Consider the following 23,582-nt stretch of genomic DNA (forward strand, 5'->3'; position numbering starts at 1 on the left):
ATATAAGAGGAAAGGTGACCAGTATGGTAAGGAGGGTAAAATCAGATTATAAGAAGAAACTAGCCTAGCGGACCGAAGAAAATCCCAAAAGAGTTTTTTCACTATGTGGCAAGTATGAGGAAGAATGACCATGGAATAATAACCTTAATGAGTGCTGATGGTCAAGAGATGACAGAAGAATTAAATAGCTGTGTTATTGAGTGACCATTTTGCAAAGGTATATTATACAAATGAGGTTAATGCTCAATTGCTACGTGTGACAGATACTTATTTGGGAACAGAGGTGGATAAATTGGAGACTCTTAGAATATTGCGGAATCTCAATATAAATATAGCTGTGGGATTAGTGGGATATCACCTCACATTTTGAAGGAATGTGCAAGGGAACTGACAGAGTCTCTGACTAGGCTCTTTCAGTCTCTGCTCTAGTGAGTTCCAAGGCAATGAAAAAGAGTACAAAATAATTCCCATGCATATGGGAACAAGACTGCAGTAACAAATTAGAGACTAATAAATATCTCAGGAGTGGTGGTAAAAATAGTGGGAAAATTGGTCAACGAACACGATAAGACGAAGTCACACATCATGAGAGATTTTACATCAGCATGGGTTTGTTAAAGGGTGATCATGTTTCACTAACTTACTTTTGCACTATTACAAGGTGACAAATACCTTGGACAGGGAAGATGTATATACAGTGATGTACTTGGATTTCGCAAAAGCTTTTCATAGACTATGACATGATAAGATGGAAAATAAATTGAAATACATGGGATTGGATAACAGACTTCTGATTTGGATCAGTGACTGGCTGTCATAAACTGGCTGAACAAGAATGTATGCATAAGGGTGGTAACAGACTGGAAGTGTCTAATTATAGGCCAGTTTGTGTGTCATCAGTAGTTGTTAAGATCTTGGAGAAAGCAGTGAGGGACCGTATACAGCATTGGGCAGATGAGGGTAATGTTATCTGTGAGCGTCAACATGGATTTGTGAAAGGGCACTCTTGTTTTAGCAATATGCTAGCCTTTTATAATAAAGTTACAAGAACATTAGATGAGGGAAAGCCATATACTGCAATTTTCTTAGACTTAGCGAAGGCATTTGAGAGGGTGCCACATGATAAGCTGATATTTAAGTTGCAGCACATGGGTCTGGATGTCAGATTGGTCAACTATGGATAAGAGGGCGCTAGTGGGTCAAGCGCTACGAACGTGCTTTGAAGAGCTCCTGATTCAGATAAGTTTTACTAGGAATAATTAAGTATATATGCGTAATTGTTTAAGTAAGAGCGGCTGTAAACGTTGTACGCTACCGATATTATTAGTGTGGGGTTTTTTTTTCTTGCTTAAACTAAATACGAAAACGTTAATATTAGACCTAGTAACCTGCAGAGAAAAAAAAAATGGCGGCTGCATTCTCATTCCATGATTTTAATTTGGATTTTAGTAGGTTCGTTAACTGTGAGGTCTGTTATATGTATTCCTTCGATTACATAAATGATTTGTGGATGTTTAGTGCGGATGGAAGAAGGGTGTATGCGAAATGTGACCTGAACGAGGAATTGATGAATGCGAATATGAAGTTGATGACAGAAAGTGCTAGTACAGATTGTGTCGCGAGTGCACGTTTGAAAGAGGATGGCGAGAAAGACAGGCGAAAAAATGTTAAAAAATCAGGAAAAAAGAAAAAGAGCGATTTGACAACTGTAACGGATGTTAAAAGGGACGAAAGTGAGGCAGAAAGAAACGAAATTGAGAGAACGAATGAAAGTAGAAATGGCGTGGTGCAAAAATCGCAAGTAAAAAAAATCGAAAGAATGAATGATAGCGAAAAAAGAATGACTGATGGCGAAAGTTGGACGCATGTTGGAACGAAAGTACTGAACCAAAGAAAGATGAATGACAGTAAAAGTGAGAAGAATGATTGCGAAAGTTGGATGCATGTTAGTCCGAAAGTACGGAAACAAAGAAAGATATGTGAGAGTGAAAGTGAGAAGAATGACAGTGAAAGTTGGACGCATGTTGGACCGAAAGTACGGAAACAAAGAAGGATGAATGAGAGGGAAAGTGAGAAGAGAAGGTCGAGAGTTAGAAAGTTAGAAAGATTTAATGATAGAGTGAATGTGTCGCGAGGTTCAGAAGGTGAATTGGATTGGATGAAGCAAGAAATGAAATGGATGCGGAATGAAATTAAGAGAATGCAGGTCAAAACTATTAAAATAAATCATGATGGCATGAAAGAGTTAACAAAAGATGAGCGAGTGCATTGTATGGCGACTCCATTATTAAAGGTGTGCTAGAGGATAAAATGCACAAGGTATGTTTTCCAGGCGGTAAAATGAGTAGAGTGATTGAGGCATTGAATATGAGGCGGGAACGAGCAAAAGAGTTAATTGTATTAATTGGTACGAATGATTTGAGAGAGAACAAAGAGCATGTCAAAATGAATGTCAGGAGACTGCTTGGAAAGATAAAGGAGAATAGTGTGACAGAAAGGGTGGTCAGTGTGTTGCCTAGGTATGATTGTGGTGAAATGAGGCTGAGAGCAAGGATTATGAATGACATTCTGGCTGAAATGTGTGAGGAGATGGGAGTAGAGTTTGTTAATGTGTGGAATGAGTTTGAGGGACGAAGTGAGCTGTATGGGAGCGATGGACTGCATTTGAGTGGTTATGGTGTGAGTCGCTTGGAGAGACTGCTGCTGGAAGGTAGAGAAGTGAATAGAGAGAATGAATCAGATCGAGAGGGGAGTGATGTGGAAGAGCAGGAGAGTAAGACAGGAGAGATTGAAGGAGTGGAAATGAATGTCGAAGTGAGTGGTATGAGTATAGAAAATGAGAGAATGGGTGTGCAAGAGGAGCAGGGAAACGGGGAGGCTCAGGGTGGACAGGGATACACAGCGTGAGAAAGGTGGATGCTCTAAGAGGAGGTGAGAGAATGTGTGGGCAGGAAAGTAATGGGATGATCAGGGATCAAAAGGAAACAGATGGAATTGCAAAGGGTTCTAAAATGAAGAAGCAGAAAGGGAAATGGCCCCAGTCCAGCATGGAGAGATCACATCGAGTGAGTGGTATCAGTGGAACTAGCTGTAGATCCAGAAATGAGTTGTTGTGTTTGTATACCAATGCTAGAAGTATAAGAAACAAGGCAGATGAAATGGTTGCACTAATTGCGTCTGTGCACCCAGAGATTGTCGTAATAAGTGAGACATGGTTAGATGAGGATGACATCCTGACAGGAATAGAGATTGAAAGGTATGATGTGTTTCATGAGGATAGAAGGGGTAAAAAGGGAGGGGGAGTGCTATTGATGATAGAGAAAGAGTTATGTCCATACAAGGTAGAGATGCAAGGGGGAAATGGGGCCAGTGGTTTTGAGGCAGTATGGTGTGAGATAGAGGTGAATAGAATCAAATACTTGGTGGGATGTTGTTATAGACCTGGTAATGTGGATGGTGGTGATAGTGAAATGTATGGTCAAATAAGCCAAGCAAATAAGAAAAGGGTGATCATTATGGGTGATTTTAATTATGGCAATATAGACTGGAATGAAGAGATCGCAACTGGAAGTAAAGAAAATGAGTTTCTTGAGTTTTTGAGGGATAACTACCTCAGACAGTATGTAACAGAGGGCACAAGAGGATTAAGGGTCTTGGATTTGGTCATCTCATCGGAGGATGTAATTATCAATGAGGTATCAAATCATCCACCAATTGGTGAAAGTGACCATGAGGTGATTACTTGGGTGGTTGCCAGCAGTGCAAGGACCCCTGTGAAAAAAGGGTATATGTGGAACTACAAGGGGGGTGATTATGAAGAGCTCAGGAGACAGCTTGCAGGTGTAGCATGGAATGAGGAGTTAGCTGGAAAAGAGATCAATGCAACTTGGGGGATTTTAAAAAAATATTTAGTGGATGCAATGTCTAAATGTATACCACGGGTGAGAAGGTTAAATAAGTTAGGTGTGAGATGGATGAATAAAGAGATTAAGCATGCAATACAGAGAAAAAGGGCATTGTGGAGGCAGCATAAGAGAAGTGGAAGTAACCAATTTCATGAGTTCTACAAAGACCAGGCAAGGAGAGTGACTTGGTTGGTGAGAGTAGCTAAAGAGAGGTATGAACAGCAGTTAGCTAATGAAGCTAAAAAGAATCCTAGGGAGTTCTTTCGATATGTAGCCAGCAAAAGAAAGAATGATTATGGAAGGATGACATTGATTGGAGGAAATGGTATAAAGACAGCTGTTGCAGAATGTGTGGTGGAGATACTTAATGAGCAGTTCATAAAGATCTTTCAATCTTGTGAATGTGACTTCATGGAGAGATTAAGAGCAGTTGATGATGGGGAGGAGAGACTGACTGTAAGTGAGCAAGAGGTGTTTGGGGAGTTGAGTAAACTAGATGTAAATAAGGCTGTGGGACTTGATAATATATCACCGCGTATTCTGAAGGAATGTGCCAGAGAGTTGACACCTGCCTTGACATATTATTTTAATACGAGTCTTGCACTTGGTCAAGTCCCTAAAGAGTGGAAGGAGGGCAAGATTGTGCCACTTCATAAAGGAGGTGATCGAACTCAAGCATCAAACTATAGGCCTATCTGTGTGTCAGGTGTTGTGGTTAAGTTGTTAGAGAAGCTTGTGAGAACTAGGATCCAGAGTTGGGTTGACAACAATGGTATAATCTTTGATGGACAGCATGGATTTGCTAAAGGGAGGTCGTGTTTTAGTAATCTACTTACTTATTACAATAAAGTGACTGCTTCCTTGGACAGAGGAGAAGGATACACAGTAATATACTTGGATTTCGCAAAAGCTTTTGATAGAGTACCTCATGATAAGTTGACAGTCAAACTAGAGCAGATGGGGTTGGATATTAGATTAGTGCATTGGATTGGAGACTGGCTATCTGATAGGTATCAACAAGTTGTGTATGGGGGTGCAATATCCAGGAAAAGGAAAGTCACTAGTGGAGTGCCTCAGGGATCTGTTTTAGGGCCATTACTATTTAACTTGTATATTAATGATATTGGCGAAGATTTGGATGGAGATATTCAGTTGTTTGCAGATGATGCAAAGTCGGGACGAACCATAAAGAGTAGTGAAGATGTTGTGGCCTTGTAAGAAGACTTGAATAAATTGAGTGATTGGGCAAGCAAATGGGGATGTGAGTTCAATGTTGCAAAATGTAAGGTTTTAAAATTTGGAAAACAAAGATAGGATGCAGAATTTGTGCTTGGTGAGAATATATTGTTGGAAGTAGAGGAAATAAGAGATCTGGGAGTGATAGTGGATAAGGATCTAAAATTTAGGGGTCACATCGCCAAAATTGTGAAGACAACACAGAGACTTCTGGGAGTGATGAGGAGGACACTGACGTGTAGAAGTAGGGAGATTCTTGTTCCATTGTATAAGGCTTTGATTAGGCCACACATGGACTATTGTGCCCAGATTTGGTCACCTGGTTTTCAGAAGGATGAAGAGATGTTGGAAAGGGTCCAAAGGCGACTGACTAAGGTTGTTTCTGACCTCTGGAATGTCGAGTATGAGGAAAGATTGAAAAGATGTAATTTGCAGAGACTAGTGGAGAGAAGGAAGAGGGGAGATATGATAGAGACCTACAAGTTGGTTAGGGGTTGCTATAGGATGAATGGTGGAGAAGTTCTACAGCGAATATTGGGAGATCAGGGGAGAACCAGAGGTCATCCCTGGAAACTGTATAAAGAGGGTGTGAGTAGGGGAGTGAGAGGCAGGTTTTTTTCGTGCAGAGTTGTGAATGATTGGAATGCCTTGCCTGAGAGTGTGGTGTCTGCAAGGAGTTTGAATGTGTTTAAGACCCGGAATGATGAGATGTGTGTGAGATAAAAGGACCTCCTAGATGAGTCTTTGACTCCATGAGGTCTTGTTTAATAATAATAATAATAATAACTGGATTCAGGATTGGCTGTCTGATAGGTATCAGAGAGTTGTGTATGGTGGAGCAGTTTCAAGGAGGCAGAGGGTTACAAGTGTGGTCCCACAGGGCTCAGTACTAGGACCTATATTGTTTAACCTCTATATCAATGACATTGCCAGTGGAATGCAAGGGGATATTCAGTTGTTTGCAGATGATGCGAAGCTGGGAAGGATTATTAGTAATAGTGCAGATGTGGTAGCCCTGCAAGAGGATTTGAATAAGCTAGATAAATGGGCACATGAATGGGGTTATCAGTTTAATGCAGCAAAATGTAAGGTCTTGAGGTTTGGGAAACTTCAATGGGATGCTGCATACTCTATGGGAGGAGTTATACTGGAGGAAGTAGGGGAGACAAGAGATCTGGGGTTGATGATTGATAGAAACATGAAATTTAAGGGACATATTGCAAAGGTGCTGAAGGTAACACAGAGGATTGCTGCAATTATGAGAAGGACATTGACCTGCAGAGATAAAAGGGTTATCATTCCGTTGTATAAGTCTCTGATCAGACCATACTTAGACTATTGTTCTCAGATTTGGTCCCCAGGATTTGAAGGGGATAAATTAACTGTGGAAAGGGTACAAAGAGGGTTTCAGGACTGTACAATTTTGGTTATGAGAATCGGCTGAGGGAATGTGGACTGCAGAGTTTGGTGGACAGAAGAAGGAGAGGTGATATGATTGAGACTTTTAAACTGGTGAGGTGGTTACAGGGTTGACACTGGGGAGTTCTTTCGCTTGGTTGCACAGCAGGAAGGAGTGATGACAAGAGGCCATCCCTGGAAGTGTGAAGAAACTGGGAGCAAGAGGGTGAGGAGTGGTTTCTTTGCATGGAGGGTGGTTGAACCATGGAATGCATTGCCTGATGGAGTGGTGAGAGTGAGAACGGTCAATGTTTAAGGAGTGGTATGATAGACTTTGTGTTTCTTAGGGGGGGGGGAACCTCCTCTCGATGAGTCTTGACAGACTTTATGTTCTTAGGAAGGACCTCCCACGATTAGTCTTTTGACTCCATGGAGGCCTGAATAATAATAATAATGTCAAGTGTCTATGTTTATGAGATACTGTATAATAATGTTGAATTAGGCTTAACCAAGGTATGCCTTATATTCAGTTAATGACATGCTAGATTGTGAATTAGCATAGAACAAAGTTAGATTAGCAGAAATTGAGGCTAGTAAGAGTATTGTAAAATTTTGGTTTGATTAAATGGTTTGTGAACAACATGGACTGATTCTGTCAGTGCATTATCCTAAAAAACTTGAACCTACATAGGATAGAAATTTATGGGATTTATAATTAAGCCACGACTAGTTTAAATTAAGGATATATATATATATATATATATAAGCAGAGAATATAAATAATATCTACTTGGTCTTTGATTTAAGATCTTATCTCACACTTAATATATAGTCCAACTGGTGCAGTTGTAAAACTAATAAATTTGTTAGACTATAGAGTGTAGGAAATAAGATCTAGTAGATTTTAGAATAATATTACACTGGGTTTTTTTATGGACCAATGAATTTAATGATAAATTATGCCAACAAGTTTCACCATCTGGGTTGTTTGGCTTCTTCACGGCATAGAAAACAGAAAAGACAACTCAAAGTAGCTAGTACATAGAACAAACGTATAAAATATAACATGAATTTTTAAAAAATTAAAAAGACGCATAACATCATATGCATGGAGCGTGTTTCATTAGTTATTGTTATTTCGCTGCAAACTACATGCTCTGTAGTTTGCAGCGAAACTAAATTCTGGCAAGCTTAGCGATCCTATTAGAGTTTTCCATATGTCATGTAGGATCATTCCTTGATTTCTGTTTAGGCTGCTTTCAGAATGAAGAACCACTGTAGCTTCTTTGAAATTGCGACACCAGAAATCTTCTTCTAGGTAAGGCATGGAACTTTTGTCTCATTCAATGGTGTGGCTTGTTAAAGAAGTGGAGGGCTAATCTGGGGATATCTATTCTGTTGTTTTTAACATCCCCTACGTGCTCCTTTTTTCTTATTTCAAGACTTCCTGATGTCTGACCTATGTAGTTTAAACCACAAAAGCAAGGGATGTTGTATACCATTAGTATGGTGGCAGTAAGCCATTAGTATGGTGGCGGTATGTTGATGACGTCTTTATAATTTGGAGAAAAACTAAAACAGCACTTTTTGACTTTCTAACAAAGATAAATTCCTTCCTTAGGAAATCAAATTTACCTTGGAACTTGAGAAGGATAGGCAACTAACATTTTTAGATTACCTAATCAAAAAAACAAGCAGATGGGCATATCAACCTTAAAGTCTACATAAACCAACCCACACTGGATGTTATCTTCACTTCTCGTCTACTCACCACATTTCTCAAAAATAGCATCATACACATACTCAAAAAGAGAGCCACCAGCATCATATCAGAAGAAAAGATCTCCAGGAAGAATTAACTCACATATCATAGACCCTGGTAAACAACAGCTATCCAAGAAATTTAATTAAAATGATACTTCATAGCAACCCGACACAACAACAACAATCTGCCAAGACTCAATATAAATCCTCAATTGTCATCCCTTATGCAGGAAAACAGTGTCAAAAAAGATTGCAACACTCTTCGAACCTTTTTTTAAATACCTCCTGCTCACTCACAATTAAGCCATCCTCCCCTAAGTCCTCAACACTTAAGTTCCTCATGATTCCACCCTGCTCAAGATGAAACATCCTTATAAATTGATCATTGAATACCTCAACAATGTCTTCTGCAGCAGTTACCATTCTACCACTTTCACCCATTAACATCATCTTACCATGATCATTCTTCCTTTTACTTGCCACATATCTAAAAACTCTGTATGGTTTTTCTTCACCTGATTTGCCCATTTCTGCTCATACTACACTTTTATTTTCCTTACTAAGTCACTCTCCTGGGTTGTTCTTTATACTCTTCATGTGACTGATTATTTACCATTATTCATCTTGTACTTCCTTCAAAATACCTTCTTCCAGATTTCAGGCTTAAGCTCCTTATTCATACATTTTACACCTACCTTATTCAGTCTTTTGGCCTTTAGAATATATTCACACATTGATGCTGTTATGTATTTCTTTGCCAGTTCCCATGTAGCATTTATTTCCTTACCACTCAACTCCTCGTTCCATGTTATACCTCCAAGCTGTCTCCTAAGCTTGTCATATCACCAGTCTTATAATTCCATATATATATCCTTTTCTCACAAAGTCAGAATATAGCTAGCCACAACCCAGGTGGTCACTTCATGATCACTTTCACCAACTGGAAGAAAGTGTGCAACCTCTCTCACAATTACATCCTCTGATGAAATGATCAGATCTAGAACTCTTGATCCTAGCATATATGAAAGTTTACATAAAAGTAAAGCATGAGTAAAAATAAGAATATAATTTCTTGTCAGGAATAATATGGTATCATTTACAGGTGTGCCATTTAGTGCAGTACCGATGCAAGTTCCAAATTTTTTAGATACAAAAAACCAAATATTTTAGAATAATTTAATGTTTGTGGTATACAATGATTAATTTTCATTAAAATATAATACATACCTTACTGTACTATCATGTATTGAGGACAATCCATACAATGTTGTCAAAACACCAAATACTGCAGGAGGTATTAGCATTCTAACGTAAAAGGATTGAAATGCGAAATACAAACCTGTCTTGTCACCAAAATATTTTCTGCAAATAAAAAACAAAATAGATATGTGGAATAAGCTATTTATAGAGATCTGGACTAATAAGTAAATTGAAACTGGACCACATATACAATAATTCTGAAAGGACACCACATGGAAATCTATTATGGATATTATTATTATTATTATTATTATTATTATTATTATTATTACGGGTATCTCCATGGAGTCAGTAGACTCATCGCGGGAGACCCAAACTAGCAAAACAATATCTGTCATATCTCTTCTTGAATTCATTTACAGACGAAGAGCTCACAACTAAGTCAGGCAATGAATTCCACTCATTCACCACCCTCCAGGCAAAAAACCTTGTTCTGACACCTTTGTTAACCACACTCTTCTTTAATTTCCAGAGATGACCTCTTGTTCTTCCATCACTATCACACAGCTGAAACATTTCCCCTGCATCAATCCTATAAAAACCTTTTAGTAATTTGAATGTTTCTATCATATCCCCTCTTCTTCGCCTATCAACCAATCTCTGCAATCCACAAGCTCTCAATCTATCAATGTAGGGAGTATTTTTTATATCACTCACCAACTTGGTCACTCTTCTCTGAACCCTCTCCACAGCCTCCTGATCTCCAAGGAATCCAGGTGACCAGACCTGAGCACAGTAATCCAAATGTGGAAGTATCAATGCTTTATAAAGGGGAATAATAACCTCTTTATCTCTAGATGTCAGTGTGTTCCTCAACAACCAAGTAATCCTATGTGCAATCTTGGACACCTTAGCAATGTGTCCTCTGAACTTCATCTCCCTATCTACCAATACCCCTAAGTCCCTAGCCTCATCAATCTCTTGGAGTACCTTTCCATCGATGTAGTACACAGCTGGTAATCTTTTAATCCCAAAATGCATGACTTTACACTTTTCCACATTGAACTGACATCCATTTTCTTTTGCCCATTTTACCAGCTTATTTAAATCCTCCTGCAAACTTTCAACATCAGCTTGATTTTTTATTGCACTACACAACTTTGCATCATCAGCAAACAACTGAATATCTCCCTTTAAGCCGTTTCCTATATCATTTATATACAAATTAAACAACATTGGCCCAAGCACAGAGCCCTGAGGTACACCACTGGTCACCTGCCTCATTCTGGACTCGGCTCCTCCATACACCACCTTATGGTATCTCTCCCTGAGCCATTCTCCTATCCATATCACCAATTTAATATCCATTCCCATCTGCTCCAATTTGCGTAACAGTGTTCTATGGGGTATCCTGTCAAAAGCCTTAGCAAAATCCAGAAGTACCACTGTGTAGCCAGTTCCTTTGTCCAACTCGGATGTTATTCTATTATGAATAGTTAATAGATTGCTAAGGCAGGATCTACCTTTAACAAAACCATGTTGGCCTCTATAGAGTATCATATCCTGATCCACCCATTCTTGAATTTTGTCTTTAACCAATTTTTCCAATACTTTTACCACTACTCCTGAGATGGTGATTGGTCTGTAATTCAATACCGCAGTTTTAGAGCCACCCTTATGCAAAGGAACCACTTTGCCTAACTTCCACTCCCTAGGGACCATACCAGAGTTCAAACTTAAATTAAATATCCAGGTAAGAGGGGTTGACAATTCATTTGCACATTCACGCAACACCCGAGCTGATATTCCATCTAAGCCTACCGCAGTGTTTGCATTTAAGTTTTGCAATATATTTAATACCTCTGATTCTTTAGCTTCAATTCTCACATTAGGTATTGCTATAGGTATAGAGATATCCTCACTTGGGTGATAGACTTTTGAGAAGTGATCACACAGTAACTCGACTATTACATCTGATTTTGTCACCTCAATACCATCAGCACCCACTAAGGTTATCCTTCCGAAGTCATTCTTCCTCTTACTTGCCACATAGCGGAAGAACTCTTTGGGATTACCCTTGATCTCTTTGGCTAAGGTCTTCTCATAATCTGATTTAGCTTTTCTTATTATGCTGGTAACCTTCCTAGCTTGAGCCTTGTACTGCTCATGGGTGTCCTGATCGCCCTTCTCCTTGTAAATTCTCCATAACATTTTCTTTTTTTGCAGTTCAAGCTTGATACTACTGCTCATCCATCTAATGCCTGCCTTGTTTGACCTCCTGACCATAGGGACACAATCTGATATTGCTTTCCTCAGATACCCGCTGATTTTATCCCAAGCACTGCTAACATCTTTCCCTTGCAATATGTTTTGCCATGGGATGGCTGCAAGCTCACTCCGAAGCTTGTTATAATTGCCTAACCTGTAGTTCCGTACATACCCCTTCTTAATAGAAAAATCCACAGATTTTGCAACCTCCCAAGTCAATACCACATGATCGCTTTCACCAACTGGAGGTAACGAGGACACCTTACTTATGCATATAACCTCTGAACCAATAACCAGGTCCAACATTCTCACACCACGTGTCCCTTCAGTTACGTGCTGTTTCTAGTAATTATCTCGTAGAAGATGTATGAACTCCATTTCCTTTTTGCTACGTGATATTTCCTCCTTCCAATTGATATCACCATAATTAAAATCCCCCATAATAATCACTAAGCCTTCACTCATTGCACTAAGTTGCTGATGCATGAATTCAATATCTTCCCCCGTACTCCCTGGCCTATAGCAGCATCCAACTGTATATTTGGTTGCGTTGGTCACTATTTCGCACCAGACTGCCTCAAATGAACTCTCATTCACATGTCTATCATCATGATATACTACTTTCTTTGGCTGCAACACATCAGCTATCATCAACAGTACTCCTCCTCCTGTTCTATCTTCTCTATCCTCCCTGAAAATACTGTACCCTTCACATTCAATTCCAGTGACCACATCTTCTGCTGACAGCCAAGTTTCACTAATGCCTACAACTTTTGGTGAGATTTCACTGACTAATGCCAAAAATTCTTCTCTCTTATTTCGAATGCTTCTAGCATTGGTATACAAAAATTGCAGATTCCCTCTAGATCTTGTACCGGCTTTAGAACTGATATATAAGTCACTAACTACCGTAGTCCTATGCCGATTTTTATCCCCTCTCTTCTGCAATTTATTCTGCCTATAAGGATCAATAAATACACAATCAGTGCTAAAGTTTCTCTCTCTTACACTCAACCTTTTCAATATTAGTTTCCCTGCCCAATAACTTGAACCTGTTCAGAAAACAATAACTCCTTCAATCGCTTATGTCCTTCCATGTTAAGATGCAGTCCATCTCTAGCATACAACTGCCTTTTTCCTTCAAACACACTCCAAACATCAACAAACTCCAGACCTCTTTTTCTGCACATTCTTGCAATCATATCATTCATTATCATTGCTCGTCTACTTAACTCATAATTGTCAAAACGAGGCAGCACGCACACTATTCTCCCATTGACACTTTTCCTCTTCACAATATCTAATAATGTTCTTAAATCTTTTCCTACCCGATTTATACTACCTCTCAGGTCATTCGTACTCACCATAACTATCATCTTGTCTGCTTCATGCCCTCTCTTTATTGCTAAAGCCACTCTTTCTATTGTCCCATCAGCCAAGCACTCCTCATGCATACCACTCTCCATACCCTTAATCATAGAATCACCATATATTTTACCACTCTTAACTTCATTCAAGTCCACACTCATGGACTCATTCTCTACACTATTCAGCATGACTCTCCCAGCTTCATTACTCAACTCTCTATTACTTACCCCCCCACTCTCACTACATCTCATTTCTTCTAGGCCACTTGTGGTTTTATTATGTTGACTCCCAATCACTCCCATACTATTTATTACTGAATCATTCAAAGACTCACCCATATGTAACCCTGTTCTAGTTACTTCAGCTAAAGTAATCTCTATAGTCCTAATTTCTCTGTTTAACACATTAAACTCAGCTTTAACTTCCAGAATCTCCTTACCGATCACTTCCACTTCCTCATGAAGAAGATGAAGGTCATTTTTCATTTTCATAAACTCCCGCCGAAGTTCTTCCGCTACGGTCCCGATGTCTGCTTCCATTCCTAAACGCTCCAGCCTATCCCGACACTTCTCACATACGTCGACATTTTCTTTCTTCTCATTTTGCCAGACCGACCACAGATCCTTCACATTTTTCGGTGCATACATGTAGCAGTTTCCGCAACGCATCCATTGCGAAAAATCTAACGCTGAGCCAGCCTTTCGTGTAGTAGTAGAAGTCCTGCGCGCCGCTGATGTACGTTTCTTGTTGGACGCCATCTTTACACGTTGTTATAGTGAAACAAACGGCAGTGAAAATACAATATATACAACACAGTTCTAAACAATAATACCACTGACGGACACTTGTTTCTAACCGATGCACAATTGCAGCATAATTTGTGACAAAAAGCCACACTATATTTAACTTTAAAAACACGTTTTCTAGACTAGCTAAACTCGAGCGCCACATTTACCCTTATATTATAGTAAATAGAAGATGGAGAAGAGAGTGACAGAATCAAGGCAAAGGCAGGTAGCATGTGTGTGTGTGGCATGGGGCTCTATACTTGGTCTAATGTTATTTAATTTCTACATTAATGATACTGGAGATGATTTGAGAGGGAATATCTAGTTTGTTATTGATGGTGATACAAAACTGAAGAAGATAATATTTAATAAAGAACTGGAAGTGTGGCAAAAGGATAATGGTTATCAGCTGAATGTGGCAAAGTGTAAGGTTTATCACATTAATCCCACATTAATGAAATGCACCATAACAAACTGCTTCACGGAGTGGCTGCAAGATAGATATTCTAGACCAAAATAACAGTTACACTTCAAGAGGTTTCCAGATTGGTCAATAAATAATCTTTTTCACATTATTCTGCCAGTTTTGTCTTGGAGTGCCCATGCAATGAAAACTGGAAGATACTGCCAATGACACAATTAGTAGAGGGGAGAGAGAGAGAAATTCTTCATGTCTATGGCCAGGAAAAGAATCCATTATATATAAGTAAAGTGGATATTAGATCCAGCATTATTTCAAAGCCGAATGTAGTTTTTCATCACCAAACTGAAGCCTTTTGGCTCTTCATTTTAGTAAATCCATTACTATATATTCCATGTAATTTAGCTAAGGAATAGCTAACAAAAGTCAAGCAGACGGACACAAATTACATGCAGAAAAAAGTAAACCCCCCCCCCCCAAACTTGAATCTGTATTGAATCCGTAAGATTCAGTACAGAAATATATGTGGCCTTAGAACTTGATGTGCAATTTCATTTATAATTTGCAAAAACCACATCTACTTTTCCTAACAGAAACACATACTTGAACTTCTTCAAGCTGGAATAATGTCCAAACTTGATATCAAAATCTCCTGGTTCAGACGATAATTCTCAAATTGTTTTGAAGGGTTGCTTTCAGAGCTGTCCCCTGTTTTTTTTTTTTTTTTTTTTTCTCACCTATTGCAGTGATATCATTCTGAAACTTCAAATTTAGCCCATATTCTTCCCATTTCTTGTTAGGAATGGAATGAATACAGGTAAATGGGATAAATATAAGATGAATCTGTGCATTCAACCCCCCCCCCCCCCCACCATATATCACCAAGAAGAGCCTTCGCAGCTTCATCAGTATAGACGAAGCCCTTCAGTCAGAAAGACCTGGGTTCAATTACCATCCATGATGTGAGGAACCTTCATCTGGTTCTTTCGACTAAAGGTAACCCTCTACCTCCGTATGAGTTAGCCAATCTCATACGGAGGTAGAGGTTTTTTCCCACCCAGAAACCATGGATTTTTCGTCCTTCAGGAAAGGCAAACCGACCCCATGAACACATTCATCTGTAGACATAAGAAACTCCTTGAATAAGGATTAGCCAACTTATTCCATAGGATTTCGGTCTCAAATGCCTACACGGTGAAGTGTGGGTCTAAGCATGAGTGTAAAATCATCATCACCAAGAAAGAGTGGTGGCTATTGATATCTCTGACTATATTTCATTCTTTAAGACAGCATATAATGGGAGAGACCATCATATAGTCTCTCCTATTATAAGGTCACTCTTCTGATGAACATAAGCAATCAAAGAGAAAGCTGGCAACCCAGTTTCAGAATGGATTATTATCCTCAAATAGTGCAACTAATGCTGGAGTTCCATGAGGCTCTGTTCTTTTATCTACTTTTTTTTTTTATGTATATCAACAACTTTCTTCGCTGAATTCAAATTGAATTCACAGTTGAGGTGATAGCACACTGCACCCTTCTTTCTTATTAGACAAACCTTGCATTACAGAAATCAACAAACTCTACTGATATCAAATTTCTGCAACCCTAATTCATGATCTTCAAATGGATTTTAATAATCCTGTTATAGTCAATGTTAGTAAAGCTCTACCATAAATTATTTCTTATAAAAAATTAACTAACTTCTTTCAGTCTTACTTTTGACAACACTCAAGATAAGATTTCTCTTTACCGGATCTACCTTCCAGTCATTCTTTGAATGAATATATTACATATATTTCTAGTTACCATCCGAGAAATTAGGTCCTCTCCTCTTTTGCTCAGGAGAGGACCTAATTTCTCGGATGGTATACAAATAGCAAATCCACTAAATCATTGAACACTGTTCTCATATTCGGGACAGTGCTTCTAACAGCTCCAGAATATATTACAAATAGTTATTGTCAGCATCCAAGAAATTACGTATCCCCTTCCGCCTCTTTCCCTCAGGATGTTACTTTATCTTTAAACAATTGTTAACTCTATACACATCACATATCCATTCAATCACTGAATACTCTTCTCATATTTGAGACAGTGCTTCTAACAGCTCCTGAACACCCAGCTCTGTCCAGAAGACAGTAGCTGGATTGATCAGGGGTCCATCCTTAACTAGTTCACTCTGCTCTATTTTACACAGACATTCAGTTTCTGCTACTTGTTTTTACAAATATTTTCATGGTCCTGTTCATAAAACTGGCATCAGTACTCAGCAGCCTAATTTCCCAAGTGGTTAACACACTCATTCTCCAACCAACGGCTGTAGTTTTGAATCACAATTTAGGCACGGATATTTGTAAAATTGTCTTCAGGTGAGAGATAAAGTTCATCACTTGGTATAAGATCACCATCCTATTACAGCAGAGTTTCTGGGTTACCATAAAAAATAAATAAAAAGTACAAAAAAAAAACCTGACCTGTCCATAGTACTATTAGTATTATATACATTTAAAACTTTATAGTACTAATTTTTCCTGGGTTTTAAATGTATAGTACTATACATTTAAAATTTACAATTTTAAGTTTACAATTTAAAATTTACAAAACAGTGCCTATACAAAATTCCTTCACAGCTCCTGTCTCAGTATCTCCTATAATGCAAAACACATCTCCTTGCGGATATGTCTAATGTTATGCATTAAGGGAAGGGCCACTACCCAGACTAATTTTGACCTTTATTGAGGTCTCTTCAGTGGGAGCCAGGCCCAAGTTGAGATACCAGGCAGAAGCATTAGCAGGTCATCTCTACCTATAGGAATTGCCAAATGGTGTGCCACCCTTTTTTTAATAAATTACTCTGAATTTAGAGAAAGATGTTAAAATTTTATTTTTCACTTAGTCTGGGTAGTGGCCCTTCCCTTAATGCATAACATTAGACATATCCGCAAGGAGATGTGTTTTGCATTATAGGAGATACTGAGACAGGAGCTGTTGGTAGCTTGCTCCACTTTTGCAACGAGTTGCCTGGTGTTGTACCACCTTACCCCAGTCCTGAAGATACTTTCAGGCGCAAACTTTGTTTGCTCACACTTGGATAAAGGATTAAACTAAATTTATTATACTCTAACCAAGTGAAAAATAAAATTTTAACATCATTCTCTAAATCCAGAGTAATTTATTAAAAAAAGGGTGGCACACCATTTGGCAATTCCTATAGGTAGAGATGACCTGCTAATGCTTCTGCCTGATATCTCCACTTGGGCTTGGCTCCCACTGAAGAGACCTCAATAAAGGTCGAAACTATCTCCACTTGGGCTTGGCTCCCACTGAAGAGACCTCAATAAAGGTCGAAACTAGTCTGGGTAGTGGCCCTTCCCTTAATGCATAACATTAGACATATCCGCAAGGAGATGTGTTTTGCATTATAGGAGATACTGAGACAGGAGCTGTTGGTGGCTTGCTCCACCTTTGCAACGAGTTGTCCTAGTGTTGTACCACCTTACCCCAGTCCTGAAGATACTTTCAGGCGCAACCTTTGTTTGCTCACACTTGGATAAAGGATTAAACTAAATTTATTAAAATTCCTTCACAGTTCATTTCAAATTCACAAAAATGTTTCGATCTCTTTATTTGTTCTGTCTACTGCTGCATTTTTGTTGGAACAGAGTCCCTTTCTTATGTATTTCATAGAGCCCTGAAAAAAAAGATCTGCTGGTCTTCAAATGTAATTTTAACAAATTTCTTCTTCTTTTCTCTCTCTCTCCTGAACTTTCTATCCATATACAGTACTAAGGTACTATTATGCTGAACAACATTTCATGTATGAGTAATTCAAGAAAATAAATCGCAGCAATCAGATTTATTTATTTTTGTCAACAGTGCTGTAACGAGGGTATGAAGCACCCGTGGCAAGTGTCTAACTTGTGCCCCACTAACTCCTTACCCCCCCCCCCCCGTTTTCCCCAGCTAACCACAGGGGGGGGGGGGTAGTAGAGTACAGAATGACATTTTGTGTAAAACAAGCCACTTGCTCCAGGTAGTGTTAGTTACTGACCTCTCAGTAAGAAAGGGGGTGTGGAAGTTTTTTCTTCTGTTTCAATGTTTAAAATTCTTTCCTAGTTATTTTGCTGCGTATTTTTTTCATCCTTTTAGTATATTTTAATCAGTGCCGTAACGAGGGTATGAAGTACCTGTGGGCAAGTGTCTAACTTGTGCCCCCCCCCCAACCCAAACATTTTAAAAAATTTAAATGTAACAAGTTAAATTTTACTAAATGCAATATGTTAAATACTTACTATTAACCCCATCAAAATGAATTGCCTGTAAATCCAATTATGTATTTGTATAAATAAATAATCTATTAAATAAGAACAAATTTTTATTCATATTCAATGACAAATAAATTAAAGAAATACATGACATAGGCATAACATAAAATAATATAATCAAAACATAAATCAGTTCAGCATATTTTATAAAGAAATTTTTCTAGCTTTTTCCTTTGCAAACACATCTATTATATCGCCATAATTTAATGTTTTTGCAATATCTTTTTCAATTGATATTATAGACATGTTTGTCAATCGCTCGTTCTTCCAAAAGAAGAATGAAGGTACGATTTTACAATTTTTAATATGCTAAATGAATGTTAGCAGGAAGCTGTTATTACAGGCACTGTTATGAAAATCCTTAATGCTATGTCTAGATTTGGAAACGTGTTTTGTAATGAGAGTTTGTAATTTTTTTGCAAGATTTGAAAAGCGTCCATATTGCCTAAATTTTCAAAACTTTCACATATCAAGCCACTTCCATGGCTTGATATATGAAACTCTAAAATTGCACATACAAATCCTGGAGCATCTAAGTCGCTATCATATTTCAATGCCAGGTCAGCTGCGCATCGTTTAAGATCATCTAGCTGCATAATTTTTAAAGCGTGCCCATTTAAAAAAATTGAAGTCGTTTGCGACCTCTTGTAAAGCAGTAAATCTATCATTGAGCTGTATGAGTATTAGATCTAAAACTTCACACAATTTCTTTTTTCAGTAATGGAGATTCATTCATGGCAAACGAATCATCAGTAGCTTTCTCACCAGGCATATTTTTTTATTTTGCGGGCATCTCTTTTTTGGAATGTAAGTTTCAATATTTATTGTTTGAGCTAAACGTTTTGCCAAATTGTGAAGCAAATCAAAAAAATTATTTCGGTACTTTTGAATTTCATTTTTTAGAGATTTAATCATTTTCTACTGTGTTTTTTTTCTTGTAAAAGAAAATTTATTTTATTTATCTTTCCTAATATTGTATCCCAAAATATTAATAGTGCAAAACTCTCGTAGACAAGCTTATACATTATTTATGCATTACTAAATCTTTTAAAGAATTGACAACGTAGATACGAATATAAATTAAATTACACTTTAATAAATATTTCCGATATTTCGGCAACATCACGTTGCCATCTTCAAAAGGAACTTATAAAAAAAGGCACGTGCACGTAGGCACTACAATACAGTAATTGAGAATGAAGTGATGAGGCTATTATTCTCCTAAAAGTCCTGATGGTGCCCTCTAGTGGGCTAAGTAGGTGTTCTTGGCAGTTGGGCTGAAGGTCTGCTGATGTAAGCCTCCCAAGTTTGGGGTAGTCCAATACAACCAAATTTGTTGAGGTTTGGAGAGTTTCTTAGGTGTGAGGCTGATTTCATAAATAGTCTTTTGAATTTGTATTTGCTACGGTGTATTACTGTAGCTTTCTTCCACCGTATTCTGTGGCGTGTATTCAGAGCATAGCAAGACCAGAATGGCTGTACTTGTGAAAACGGATGTAGTCCTTGTGTTCCAAAATTCTGATATTCGCTGTTCTGCCTTTAGCCAAAGTAAGACATTTTACAGCTGCAAGGGACCTGGTATACACCAGATAAGTATAGGGGAAGTGGTGGTCTTTAGTGGAGCGGATAAGGGATGCCAATTTTCTGTATGGTCTGTAACAGGAGGTCGTCATGTTTTTTTAAGATTTTGGTAATCTTTTCCGAGGTGCCTCGGATGTAGGGAATGGTGATGGATTTCGAGTAATCCTTGTTGGGGAGGGGGGGGTTTGGGTTTCTATATTTTTTTTTTTAGGGTGGGGGTAGCCATTGGCTGAGAAAGTGTTGAGGATGTACTTTAGTTCAGTGTTTATGGCGATGTCGTTAGATTAGTTTAGCCCTGTTGTATAGTGTTTTCATCACTCCATATTGTTGTGAGGGGGAAGGGATTGTTGGTGATTGTACCTGCCTGTATGGGTGGGTTTTCTATAAACTGAGAAAACCAAGGTTCCATCAGGCTGGTGGGTGGCTAATGTGTCTATGAAAGGGAGGCTGTTGTTTTCCTCTTTTTCCAGGGTGAACTTGATTCTGGGGTGTTGGTTGTTAAGTGTGTTAAGAAGGAGAGGAGTGTATCAGAGCCATGTGGCCAAATAGCGAACACATCATCAACGTAGCAAAGATATATGGTTGGTTCTTGTGGGGCAGAGGCTAAGGCGTTTTCTTCAAAGGTCTCCATAAAGAAATTGGCCAAGGGTGGAGAGAGTGGTGAACCCATGGCTGTCCCCCTCTATTTGTCTGTAGAATTTTCCCTGCCAAACGAAATAGCCTGAGTTCATTGTGAACTGAAATAGGGCTGAGATATCAGGAGAAAATTTAGCTTGGATTAGCCTATAGTTTCTTTGAGTGGGACATTTGTGAATAAGGAGGAGACGTCAAAGCTGACCATTATGTCAGTATGCTGGAGTGTAAGGTTTTCTATGCTGGCTTTGAAGTGGGCTGAGTTTTTTTTTTTATGTGTGATGGTGTGTTCTCTTTGGCCAATTGTTTAGCTAATTTGTATGTGTGGGAATCAATGCCATGCACTATAGGACGTAATGGCACATTTTCTTTATGTATTTTTGGGAGTCCATAAATACGGGGAGGAGTTAAATGGTTTTAATTTGTTAGTGATTTCCACAGGCCAAAAAGTGACCTTCTTAAGGAGCCTGTGGAGTTTTCTGATTTGTGAGTTGGTGGGATTGTATTCGATAGAGAGGTAAGTAGCCCGATCTGATAGAAGAGCATTAAACTTACCTGTGTCCTTTTGGTTAAGTACTGCAGTCGCCTTTCCCTTATCCGCTTTGGTGATAACTATTTCTTTATTATTCCTCATTTCCTGCAGAGGTTTATATTCCTTGTTGGATATGTTGGTTTTTGGTAGTCTTGCTTTGGAGAGGATACAAGCTACATCCAGTCTTACACTGTTGGCGATTTGATTTGGAAGGTGATGGATTCTGCATTCGATCTGGATCATAATATCCTCACTAGGTATTTTTCTGGGAGCAATGGCGAAGTTGTGGCCACGTGAAAGCACGTTGAGTACTTCAGGCTTCAGGGTGACTGAAGAAAGGTTGATTACGGTGTTGGTAGGAAGTTTTTGATTGATGGTCGAGTTCTTTTTAATATTTCAAATTCTTCCATCTGTCGACCTCTTGTTTTTTCAAATTCTTTGTCTGCAGCGGTACATGAAATGTCATGTAAAATTGACCGAAGCTCATGATTTAAAGTGCATGAAAGCTTGTACGCTTTAAAGCTTGTGTCCTCTCCAAAGCAAGACCACCAAAAACCAACATATCCAACAAGGAATATAAAGCTCTGCAGGAAATGAGGAATAATAGCGAAATAGTTATCACCAAAGCGGATAAGGGAAATCCGACTGCAGTACTTAACCAAAAGGACTACACAGGTAAGCTTAATGCTCTTCTATTAGATCGGGCTACTTACCTCCCTATCGAATACAATCCCACCAACTCACAAATTAGAAAACTTCACAGGCTCCTTAAGAAAATCACTTCTTGACCTATAGAAGTTACCAACAGATTAAAGCCGTTTAACTCTACCCCCCCCCCCTTGTATTTATGGACTCCCAAAAATACATAAAGAAAATGTGCCATTACGTCCCATAGTGCAGGGCATTGATTCCCACACATACAAATTAGCTAAACATCTGGCCAAAGAGCTCACACACTATACTGACAACACACCATCACACACAAAAAAACTCAGCCCACTTCAAAGCCAGCATAGAAAACCTTACACTCCAACATACTGACATAATGGTCAGCTTTGAAGTCTCCTCCTTATTCACAAATGTCCCACTCAAAGAAACTATAGGCTAATCCAAGCTAAATTTTCTCCTGATATCTCAGCCCTATTTCAGTTCACAATGAACTCAGGCTATTTCGTTTCGCAGGGAAAATTCTACAGACAAATAGAGGGGGACAGCCATGGGTTCACCACTCTCTCCACCCTTGGTCAATTTCTTTATGGAGACCTTTGAAGAAAACGCCTTAGCATCTTCCCCACAAGAACCAACCATATATCTTTGCTACGTTGATGATGTGTTCGCTATTTGGCCACATGGCTCTAATACACTCCTCTCCTTCTTAACACACTTAACAACCAACACCCCAGAATCAAGTTCACCCTGGAAAAAGAGGAAAACAACAGCCTCCCTTTCATAGACACATTAGCCACCCACCAGCCTGATGGAACCTTGGTTTTCTCAGTTTATAGAAAACCCACCCATACAGGCAGGTACAATCACCAACAATCCCTTCCCCCTCACAATATGGAATGGTGAAAACACTATACAACAGGGCTAAACTAATCTAACGACATCGCCATAAACACTGAACTAAAGTACATCCTCAACACTTTCTCAGCCAATGGCTACCCCCACCCTCAAAAAAAAAATATAGAAACCTAACAACCCCCCCCCTCCCCAACAAGGATTACTCCAAATCCATCACCATTCCCTATATCCGAGGCACATTGAAAAAGATTACCAAAATCTTAAAAAAACATGACGACCTCCTGTTACAGACCATACAGAAAATTGGCATCCCTTATCCGCTCCACTAAAGACCACCACTTCCCCTATACCTACCTGGTGTATACCAGGTCTCTTGCAGCTGTAAAATGTCTTACTTTGGCTAAACAGGCAGAACAGCGAATATCAGAATTTTGGAACACAAGGACTACATCCATTTTCACAAGTACAGCCATTCTGGTCTTGCAAATCATTCTCTGAATACACGCCACAGAATACGGTGGAAGAAAGCTACAGTAATACACCGTAGCAAATACAAATTCGAAAGACTATTTATGGAACCAGCCTCACACCTAAGAAACTCTCCAAACCTCAACAAATTTGGTTGTATGAGACTAC

General features: G+C 38.8%; 1 protein-coding gene across 1 annotated transcript in view; it reads right to left on the minus strand.

The window, feature by feature from the left end:
• LOC150102798 (anoctamin-5-like) overlaps nt 1-23,582 on the minus strand; it is a 621,013-nt gene that overhangs the window by 256,294 nt on the left and 341,137 nt on the right. The window contains exon 10 of the mRNA XM_090398743.1: nt 9,531-9,665. Coding sequence (XP_090254869.1) covers nt 9,531-9,665 — 135 coding nt within the window. The remainder of the gene's footprint in view (nt 1-9,530; nt 9,666-23,582) is intronic.

Source organism: Typopeltis vanoorti, chromosome 10, assembly GCF_054136105.1.
Source record: "Typopeltis vanoorti isolate ZY-2024b chromosome 10, IOZ_Tvanoo_1.0, whole genome shotgun sequence".
In the NCBI taxonomy this organism is placed as follows: Eukaryota; Metazoa; Arthropoda; class Arachnida; order Uropygi; family Thelyphonidae; genus Typopeltis; species Typopeltis vanoorti.